Raw genomic sequence first — 11,813 nt, 5'->3', positions numbered from 1 at the left:
TAATCGCTTTCTGCCTTTTACTTTTCATCCGTTCCGTTTTCGTCTCTTCTCTCATAGCTGACCAGCTTCTTTAACTTTATCTTCCTCTAATTTTCAATTTACAATTAAGCATAAAACCATCGGGCGAGTCTTATGAGTCTATAAAAAAATGTTATGATTTGCTAGTTTCATTTAACTACCTTATTACCAATGAATTTTACCACCATTTTATGAGCATCAACTCTGATGAGTTTTACCCCTTCATAAAAATTCTCGTTATTATTCCATTCCCAATCTTTAATTTGATTTCTTCGTCATTCTCCTCGTTTGCGTAACAGAATTACCTTTGTCACCTTCGCAGTTCTCGTCGATCTCGGACGCTGCATCGTCTGTTTACACGTGTCCGATATGCAAACAAATAAACGGACTCATCTAACACACAAGTCATTTCCCCCTCAAAGCGGGCATTACAAAGCCAACCAAGTCTAATAACGCAAGTTAGCCTCACTCCGGAGACTGTAACCCAGATTACGACGTCATTACTATTAGCTATAACAGCGGTCCTCCTCGCATTTCGGTGTTAACAATGAGCTTAACGAGTCCATTCCAAAGGTACCCTTAGCAGGTGTTCCTAATTCAAGGTTCTTGCTCAAGTGCGCTCTCCTTATTCAGGAAATGTTTAATGGTCCACTTCATTTTTTTAGCGCAAGGTTTTCAGCGTGGGGTTTCCTTGGGAAATGCATGTTCCTTTTCATAGGGTCGGACAAAAGTCTTGTCACAAAGTCGAGAAAATATTTTACTTCAGTGATAAATAGAGTAAACAAAATTCAGGAATGAAACAAACGCCTAGGAGTTCTACTTCCAGAACACATAATCCCTAATAATGTGCATTCTTAGAAACTAGTTTATTCTGTGTGTAACAACGCTCGTCTACTGACATTGGACTCAACGTTTGCACTTGCCGTTATCCAGACCAGGGGTAGCGTCTCTCACCTCTGGCCTCTATGCAAGTATTCAGGATGTCAGTCCGAGCTTTGGGACGGTACACAACATCCTAGGATCATGGCTTGCATTCTTGGCCCTCAATTCTATTACCGTTATTTTTACCGTATGAGTACACTAAAAAGAAAAATAAAAAACGAAATTCAAAAATTTCATTTAATATTACACACGTATGCAACTTAAGTAAATCTAAACGTAACAAGCAACATTTTAGTACGGATTAACAACTTGAAACCCCTCAACAACTAAAACAAGATTTCGAATCTCGCGTAGAATGAAAAATTCGACAACAAACCTATCGGAGTTCTATATCTGAATCAAAACACCATTCTCTTCGAGTAAACTGGCCTAAATATAGTTTCAACTCATCTAAGCCATTTGAACTGAGGTGCTTTTGTGTGTCTCAAAGACCTGTGCATTCACCAGGCAAATACCTCAAACAAGAAATACTCATCAAAGGAGAAGGGCTCATCATCCATTTTATTCACAAACATATTTATAATAAGTATGACTAATATCCAGAAACAAAAGAGCTGTCTCCTATTCTTTTCTTCTTCTCTTAATGGAGGAAAAACACAAAATGAACCACTGCTTTGTCACGGGAGGGTGTGTGTGTGTGTGTGTTTAGAGAGAGAGAGAGAGAGAGAGAGAGAGAGAGAGAGAGAGAGAAAGAGAGAGAGAAAGGAAACATTTTATTAACTTCTAAGGTAACGAAATATGTTTCCATACAGAGGACTGTAAAAGGATCAAAGATAGACAAGAGAGGATAGAGATTCCCACAATCTAATACTGCAACATATATCTAAACTACATGAGAAAGCAGATCTCATAACCTGCAATTTTTTCGTGATACAACTAACGGGACGGGAAACTGGGCTCCAAGGCCAATAAAAAGAAAATGAACTGGAGGAAGGAGAGAGAGAGAGAGAGAGAGAGAGAGAGAGAGAGAGAGAGAGAGAGATTCACTGTCTGACTCATTTATAGATTTGAGGCATATGCCAAACACTGGGGCAACTAAGGCCATTCAGCGCTGAAACGGAAATTGACAGTGAAAAGGTTTGAAAGGTGCAACAGGAGGAAAACCTCGCAGTTGCACTATGAATCAATTGTTAGGAGAGGGTGGACAGTAAGATGGAAGAAACAGAATACGAACGGAGGTACGGTAAAAGCAATGAAAGGAGTTGCAGCTACGGCCGAAGGAACGCTGCAAGGAACCTTAAGTAATGCCTAAATTGCACCGCGTGAGGTGCACTGACGGCACTACTCCCCTACGGGAATAGAGAGAGAGAGAGAGAGAGAGAGAGAGAGAGAATCATAATAAATGAAAAGCACATCCTTCCTGGCACACAAGCACAGGCACACACATAAACACAGAATAACAAGGACAGACAAGGACCACTCCTTCCCTTTAAAATCCACCATTAGCATAAAAGTCGCAGCCACTTTTAATGACTCCAACCTGCAACGCTCGAGCAACATCCAACAGGCTCCACAGAGAGGGAGTTTTGATAAACATAACTGATAAACACATTTGGCACACGACCGAAACGTGATATACATAAGGCACCCGGTAATCCTGAAAGTACTGAATGACATCACACTCCAAAGTCGGCTTCTTTTAAGGGTAAGGTTACCTCTAAAAAAAGGGTGTTGACGAAGTATTTCAGTTTTTTAATGATACTGATACAGCATCAGCAACAAGAGAATATCAATAACGTGAGCAGCTACTATAACTAATATCATAAAACAATTTCAGAAATGACGCTATCCCTCTCTATGGATGCAACAATACTGTTGATGTTAATAACTACGGTAATTCAATAACAGTGATATAATTCAATCCTTTTAATTCACAGTATTGATAACGACTACAGTGAGACAATTCAAGTTTTTACATATTACACTGAAATGATGTTAACATATTATTGCATTATTATTAATTTAAAAGTACAGGATACGAAGACAAGAGCAAATGCAGTGTGAAACAAGACATCCGTAACTATTTCAGTTGCAGGTGACAGAGAAAGGTTTCATATATATATATATATATATATATATATATATATATATATATATATATATATATATATATATATTTTTTACATAGTCCATACCTCTTTTCAAGCTACCTACTCAGGCGTCTCTAGCTTTCCCCTCCTCTGCCTTCCCAACGATTCTAATTTATATAATCTTCATAAACATACCATCCTCCATTCTTTCCACACGCCCAAACCATCTCGAAAAAACTGATTCATCCTTTCACCTTGCTAATCCTTTTACTACTTCTCGTAAGTGTCTCCACATTCCTCACCCTTTAATTTCTTCTTATTCCACACACACTGCACAAACAGATATCAATAGCCTCTGCCTTTTCATACCAGCCAATTCAAGTCTCTGTAACAGTATACATTCGCTCACAACCGTATCTTTTCCTCAGGTTTTGAAGATATGAGGAGAAAATGTTTTTGCCATCGCTATTCTACCAGTCCCTCTATTCACCAGCCAGTTCTGCTGTCTCCTGTTTTCTCTCCTCCCACTTTATTACGCCTCTTTCCATAGACCTTCCTTTACGCTTGAAGTACCAAGAGAAGGAATCTCGGCAACAATAAGAAACCCAATAAACACCGAAATGAATAGAGATCTGGTCTTCAAGTGCCTCAAAGGAGATCAAAAGAAGCATTATGAACCGCCAAGCAAATGAGACCACTGTGTCGCCAGTCTCCCTGATACGGCTTTCGTCCTCCAGGAAATGTGTTGCTGACAGCGACAGATCCACGAATAAGACATTATGAAAGATTTAAAAACATATTTGTACACAAACACACACATATATATACAGTATATATGTATATATATATATATATATATATATATATATATATATATATATATATATATATATATATATATATATATATCAGTCAGTTACAGCAGCAGCTTCGGACAATCCGCAGCCGACTGATCAAAGAGGCTTTGCTAAGACATCCCGGGATTATATATGTAATCAACGGATTTTGCTTAAAAAGCAAATGGATGTTACAGACAAATACACACACAAAAAAACAAAGCCACTTCCATAACAAACATCTCACACGTCTCGAACTCTCGCCATACCCGCGCAATAACTTCTCTCGCTGCTGGGAAGAAAGGGCGTTGGGTCGGGTATGATGAATTATTACCGGGGTCTAAGCGATGTCAGGCAGGGCCCGAGAGACCACAGGTCTACCCCAAAGCCAAATCAAAAAGTCCTTCAAAGGATATTAATAAAAGCACGTTAAAAAGAAAAGAAGAAGAAGAATATATACTTATATATATATATATATATATATATATATATAAAAACAGTAAACTGCAAATGAATACATAAAAATTCCCTCTAATTCCGTCATATTCCCAGAGTATGTTGGATGTAAACGAATAATGTTTGTGAATATAAAAAAGTCATATATTTGTATATATATGTATGTATATATATATATATATATATATATATATATATATATATATATATATATATATATATATATATATATATATATATATATACAATTCATCATAAGGCGAAACCCATTCAAGCTGAAGAATTCCTATATATTCAGTGAGGAAATGCCAATCTAAACTTTCTTTATTACGGCAATTCATGCACAAGGATTTTTTTTAGCTTTCCAGTTCACCAGGAGTCAACAAGAAAGACATGGCGTTTTGGTGTATATTCTGTCCTAAGCATTTCTTCACTACAAGTGTGAGTAGTTTCTAATGCTGAGGAAATCACGAGTTTCTTGGGAAAAATATAAAAAATAAAGAAGGGTAACTTCTAGGGCATGCTTGTATTTTTTCATAATCTCCCCATAATGTCATGGGCAATGTCATAATTACAATATGACTAAATGGTCTTTCTCGTTACATGGGGATCCTGAAATGAATTTTAACCACAGTATTACTGATCTTGAATATAAACATCTTGGATAAAAAAAAGCCTTTAAAAGCAATCAAGTCTATCCCAGCTTGTAAAGGTCCTCGTTACGTATGCAATAACAATGTCAGAACAAGTTAAGTTTTAAAAGCAACTTTAATCCGACCCTGAAAACTATTTGCCAAGTATCAAAGGTATTTGCAATACATAACTGAAAGCAAGTACCCTCCGGCAGCTCCTTTTCTACTACAAGAGAAACCGTTGTAGAAAGTCTGCCTTCCTACGCTTCTTACATCAAGGCAGCACCGATTAATTCTTCATTTTTCTGGGTACATTTTAAGAAGCGCTGTGAAACATCGGCGTTACATATGTCATTTAGAAAGCTCGAAACTTCGTTTTATATACCACGAGAGAGAGAGAGAGAGAGAGAGAGAGAGAGAGAGAGAGAGAGAGAGAGAGAGAGAGAGCGAGAATCATAATCTTCAAGACCAAAAACTTGACAAAACATCCGCACACACACAGTGAGACCATTGTCAAAACCCAACGAACCGACAAAACTTTGCAGTTTTCATATTCTCTCGTCCGCATTTATTTAGGACCTGGGTACATTTCTCGTGCCCAGACATGGCACAGTTACAATAACAAAACTAGGCTTAGGAAAACAGGGCGGAAAAACAAAACCTTTTTCCATACCTAAGGCAAACCCTTTTCTGGTTGAAGTCAATTTCTCTGTATTCTGAAAACGGACGCATTCTGGAAATGTCATTTAACATTTCTCTGTCAACCGTTCAACTTTTTATAAAAAAAAATGGAACGGGAAATTAATTAAGTTTGAAGGAGGTAAGAAAAAGAATAAGGATGAAGAAAAAAAGAAAGAGGCCTATATGCCCAGAAATAAGTGATAGAAGTGCGTCAATAAGAATTAGGGTGAACAGAAGCAAAAAGAGAATTCCAAAGACCGCTGGTAGCAGGGAAAGAAAAAAGGAATGTCTCCCAACTACATTATAAAAGAAAGTTATATTATACCATAATATTGGTTTACCTGTTTGTAGATAGGAAAGGCTTTAAATATAATATAAATAACCATAACACTTTTTTTTGCTTTATTTTTTACTTTTTAATAAGGTTATTCACATATCTCTATTTTCAGTGCAAATATGTTCACTTTGCAAGCTGTCAGTGTTGCAGAGTATACATTTGTATATTATATATATATATATATATATATATATATATATAGAGAGAGAGAGAGAGAGAGAGAGAGAGAGACCAGAAGACTATTTCCATGTCCCAGTTTCCACGTCAAAGCACTCCCATGTGTGGATGCGGTCACTGTTTGTATTGGTTATTGAAACATGTACCGGATTCGACTGGTAGGAGATCCTAGTAACTGTCTAACGTAAATTTAAATATGTACTTTATTTGAAGGTTAATGGCTGAAATGGAACGAAGGGGACAATGTTATATTTCAGACTCGAGAAAGTGACGACGCACGAGCAATCTTGAATAGATTATGATCGTGCAGACATCAGTAGCGAATTTATAACAGCTTAGTACTATGGTGGAATTGAATAGACGTTTCCAGTTTTTATAAATGTAATGGCAAATTTGGAACTATGCCCACCTTGATTCTGTAACTAGATAAAAAATTTTATAGCGTTTGAGCATACGATGAATAGTGCATGGCTTCATTGCTTTGAGTCAAGCAAAACGAAGAGATCTTGGTTAAAAATAGAGTAAGATTTTGGTTGCAAACAGAGTAAGCATAACTCAGTTGCTGGTCTGATCAACGTCACTCACTGACCCAGCATGGAACTGATATCTATTTCAGAAAATGTCCTCAGTTTCCATACTGACTGATTACGACAGTGCCATGATCCTCTCTTGTATGAGCTATCCTTGTCAGGTCGCCAAGGATGACGACTCCTAGGTTTTCGACATTCGACTTGTATAATATGGACACCTACGACAGGCCAATAGCACACTCTAGCGGTTCCTTAGCAAAGTATATATATTCAAATTTGTGACCTATAAATACGTCTTACTTGTTTTTCTACATCCAGGGCAAAAATTACATCTTCAAGCAGAGCGTGCTCGAACGGGGCAGATGTGTGTGTGTGTGTGTGTGTGTGTGTGTGTGTGTGTGTGTGTGTGTGTGTGTGTGTGTGTGTGTGTGTGTGGGTGGGGGGATGGGTGGGGTTGGGGTGGGAATGGAGAGAGAGCCAAACGAGTATATAAATAATGGATAGAACGGAAATTAAATAACTTGCTTCCTTAGAAGCTATGTATAGAGAACTTCATGTGCATAATGCTAACAGGATGTTTTAAACAATTTTCTGAATTTTTAATTGAAAAGTAACATACCGTCAAAATGTCAAGAGAACAAGGCTGACTTAGCATAAGGAACGTCTCTTTTAACAATTATCTTTGTGTAAAGTTGGTAGTTCAGGAAGAACCATGTATAAGATGCAAGAGAATGATTAGTGAATTGGCCGTTTCGTTATAGAGAAGGTAGAAAAAAAAAAAAAGGTTAACACATTTCTTAAGAGAATCTATGGGGCAAATCAGTACAGATAACAAAAGGAAGGAAATGAAAGACACATAATTTTCAATGAAGAAGTAAATAACAAAGATAGTCTATATATAAAAAATTTACCACAGAATGTTTATACCAGTGTGAGTGGAAGCAGGAAAAAAAAAGTTACGGAAAGAATGGTAGTCTTCAGTAGCCAGTGATGAAGTGCTGTTTTGAAATCATTTCAAGAATTTAAAGTGTTTCAATCTACTGTATGTGAAACTTACTGTAAGGTCTCTAAGCTGCCCGCCCCCTTGGACTTCGCTTGAGAGCAAAACAGGGAAAAGTGTAAGGCTGAGGAACGAGGTGGCTACAAATGTGCATGAATAAATTTCCTGTGGTGTGTGAGACTGAAGAAAAGACGGAAGGATGATCAGCCATCTTAGAAATATTTTTTCTTGTTGATATATCTGTATTTATACAAGAGAGAGAGAGAGAGAGAGAGAGAGAGAGAGAGAGAGAGAGAGAGAGAGAGAGAGCATAGGTACATACAAGCACGCGCACACACACACACGTATATACATATATATAAATCTATATAATAAATATATCATACACATATACATAGACTCTCTCTCTCTCTCTCTCTTTCTCTCTCTCTCTCTCCACACACACACACACACGCACACACCATAACATTATTGGCTTCTTTAACTTTTGTCTTTTATGAACACGGAGGAGGAAGTAGAAATTCCGCACGTTCCCAAGATAATGTTATTAGTACTCTTAGCAGGGTAGACAGTTCTAATACTCTCCTCGGGAAAATCTTTGATCTACGATTATGGGAGAAGAGACGTTCCATTTACTTACTTGATTTACACCTATGAAAGAAAGCAGGGTGTTTAAAATAAACCAATTATACTAACAATAACAATTTCCACTTAAAGTGCAGAAAAAAAATTAGAATTTTTGTCTAACAGTTACTATACTATTTTCGAATTGCTGTGTACTGCTTGTAAAATACCTGTGTTACTCAGCGTTTGTTTTGAATATAGATTTACTTATTCAAAAATTACATACTCTGTTTAAAGAATGATTTAATTTACCATTTTTGTTGAAAGGGTTCGTCCATTACAGACTGATAAATCGCAGTTCTTTTTCATGGCCTTTAATCTGTTTCTTCTTAAAATATATTACGTAAAACGTTCTAAACATGGAATGTTAAATCTGATACCGTTTTACAGCACCCGTTTCTATGTGAAAATATGTAAGTTAATTATTTTTACATACCAAGGCCTTACCTAATTTTAACCAAAGCATTACCTTTAAGCCGAATAATCATAATCTACAAGACTACTCAAAATCTTGTAAATATTTTTAGAAGTGTAATATATATATATATATATATATATATATATATATATATATATATATATATATATATACACACACACATATACACACACACATACACATATATATATATATATATATATATATATATATATATATATATATATATATATATATATATGATATATATATGACAGGTGATACAACAAAATCAAATAAACAAAATTCAACATCAGATAAAGCACTTATCGTGTACTTACTTTTTGGTCCTTAGGGGAACCAGCTCAGGAATTCTTGACTCAGGTCCATCGTCATCTTTCCTCTTTTTCCTTTTTCTCTTTAACCCTTCAGCTGTGAGTCCCTCCCCAGGGCGACCTTTGATGGAGATGCTTCCCCCCGCTTGCAGCTGGGCCTCGAGGTTATGAATGATCGCCGACAGAAAGTGATCGAGTTCTTGTATAGAGGCGGTGGTGGGCAGACGAGCGGGAAGGTCCTGTGTACTCGAGGTTTTCGAGAGCGGAAGGTCAGTTTCCGAACTCTCGGCCACGTCGCTGCCTTCCATCTGCCTTTCGGAGTCCGAGCAGTCCATAGGGGTACTCGGCCCCTTCGGAGAGGGTGTCTGCTTCTGAGAACCAGCAGACGATGGTAACACGTCTGGAGATTTACTCAACAAAGGCTTTTTGGTGCTGTGGCTGTACCTCCTCCTCACCGTGCCGTCTTTGGTCATCTCCCCATCGCTTGGGGTCGACTCCCACGAATCTTGCGACTGAATAGAGTCGTCCGTGAATACTCCTCCACATCGCTTTGACATGTCAGGTCTCGTGGCATCCATGTGGGAGGCCGCCGAGCCTCCTCCGCCAACTGCTTTGTGATCACCTGGTCTAGGGTTATGTCGAGGGGTGTAGGCCTGGGGGTCATATTTCCTCATGCTGTCTCTTGACACCAGAGCTCCTCCCTCTGCAGCTTCCCTTTCCCTCAGGGAGTAGTCCCCATCTCTTGGAAGAAGCAACCCCTCCTTGGTCGTCCTCTCTCCTTCCCCCGCCGACCAACTATCTGCCTTGGCCCGCCACTCGCCTTCCCTCATTATCGTCCTCCCTCCATCGATTATTGGCCACTTCCCCTCTCTTATCATTCCTCCATCTTTCCCATACCATTCCCCTTCGTTATCAGTTGACATACTCACTTCATTCCTTGGCCACTCCCCCTCCTGAGGCATCTTGCCCGGCGGTAAACTAACGAGGGGCGTTTGCTTGTAGCAGCTACTACGGGAACTCCTCCCACTGGTGTTTATCAGATCGTACTGCGAGTAGCTGGCAGGGTCTCCCCCGATCATGCCATCGTGCACGTGAGAATGCTGCTGCTGCTGCTGCTGCTGCTGCTGCTGCTGCAGAGGCTGCAGCGCATTCTGTAACGAATGGTGGCGGCAGTGCTGCGTCTCTCCCGCAGGAGCAGGAGGGTAAATGTGATTTGGCCTGTGATAGCTGTCACTCGCGCGTCTCGTTCTGACGTCCAACTCTGAATCGGTCGAGTCGTAGCAGGATTCGCTCGACCCTCCCATCGATGAGTTCTGCTTATCTAAGGGATCGATGTTGTACATCTTGATGACCCTTTTTCTCTTCATCCCCCCCTTGATGAAATTCAGATCTGGTGGAGGTGGAGGAGGCGGTGGCATCAAGCAATCGTCCAGGGGATCTCTGTCTCTCAAATCGGCAAATTCTACGCTGCAGCTGTGCCGCTTATCGGGAGGTCTCACCACCAGATCTTTAATGGATAAGATGTCTGCACTGGCAGATCTCCGATCTTTGAGAGGGGGCGTGGCAATGGGCGTCCCGTTTTCTTTGACATCTGCACTCTGCTCAGGAGTTCCCTTATCGAGCAGATCGTCCTCGCTCTTCGACAACCTGTTCCCGAAGATCCTCTTGAAGAAACTGGGCTTTTTGACTTCCGGCTCTTCGAAAGATTTCGATATGCGCGTCGAAGGCAACAGGTTAGATTTCTGTCGGTTGCGCTTTTCGCTTTTTGATTCTTTAATCCTCGTCTCCCTGCTGATGTGCTCCATGCCATCGTCCATCCTCTCGTACTTGGCCTGCAGCTCGTCGAGCCGCTTGTGCAGGCTGTCGCTGCGACACACCAACTCCAGCAGGTCGAGGTCCTTCTCGATGGACGATGCCCTGGTGTCGTGCACCGTCGCCCTCTTCCTGTTCCCGTGGAGGGAGGACTGAAGCAGAGGGTAGTAGGTGGGCCTCTGCTCCGTGGAAGAAGGCCGGGGCGCATTCTGCAGTTCCCGAGACTTCTTCTCAACTTTGAACACTTTGGAAAACATCTTTGATATTGGATATATTAAATACAAAAACGGCGATTCATCTTTACGGTTACATAATTCCATAAGAATATAAATACCATCTCAATCTCTGTTAATTACTGATATGTTTTCACGTAAAACACTGATCCATTTTCAAGAAGATTCTTGCTACAGTAACTGAAAATACAGTGATTCATTTTCATGCAAATACAACTTCATAAGGGTATATACGAGTATAATGTCTCAGTCTGGTATTAAGCAACCTGTTTTCACACGAAAAGTAATTCCCCATTTTCACTTAAGAGTATTATCTATAAAAATATCTATAAGTGTCCTGAGACGTCAACTTAGAGATATGCGTCACCTCACTGAGAATTAAATCAGATCCGACCATCGCTGAATATATATAGAGTCACACTAGAAAAATAATGTATGGCCGTTTTCACTCACAATGTGTTTCTATAATAAAATGAGAGATCTGCATTTTAATCCAACTTTACATGGTACATATCAATAACAGGAAAACATAATTTAAGGATATTTAATTGAATAGGGTCAAAGTTAAATAATGAATTGTACTCCACCTTAATAATTCTGCATTTCTTTCGTACCAATAATATGGATAGCAATATATGTATATGTATAAATATATATATACACACATACACATACATATGTATATATATACGCATTTGTTTTTGCATTCATAAAAAATACGCACCTTTTCAAATAACGAAGATATTAAATTC

The 11,813-nt window shown here is 39.1% G+C and overlaps 1 protein-coding gene across 1 annotated transcript in view; it reads right to left on the bottom strand.

The window, feature by feature from the left end:
* LOC136840897 (uncharacterized) overlaps positions 1-11,282 on the bottom strand; it is a 128,369-nt gene extending 117,087 nt beyond the window's left edge. Inside the window, exon 1 of the mRNA XM_067107857.1 lies at positions 9,946-11,282. Coding sequence (XP_066963958.1) covers positions 9,946-11,148 — 1,203 coding nt within the window. The 5' untranslated portion in view covers positions 11,149-11,282. The remainder of the gene's footprint in view (positions 1-9,945) is intronic.
* Between the last annotated feature and the right edge of the window lie 531 nt (positions 11,283-11,813).

Source organism: Macrobrachium rosenbergii, chromosome 8, assembly GCF_040412425.1.
Source record: "Macrobrachium rosenbergii isolate ZJJX-2024 chromosome 8, ASM4041242v1, whole genome shotgun sequence".
In the NCBI taxonomy this organism is placed as follows: Eukaryota; Metazoa; Arthropoda; class Malacostraca; order Decapoda; family Palaemonidae; genus Macrobrachium; species Macrobrachium rosenbergii.
The sequence above is the reverse complement of the archived record's forward strand: the minus strand, read 5'-3'. Positions and strand labels throughout refer to the sequence as shown.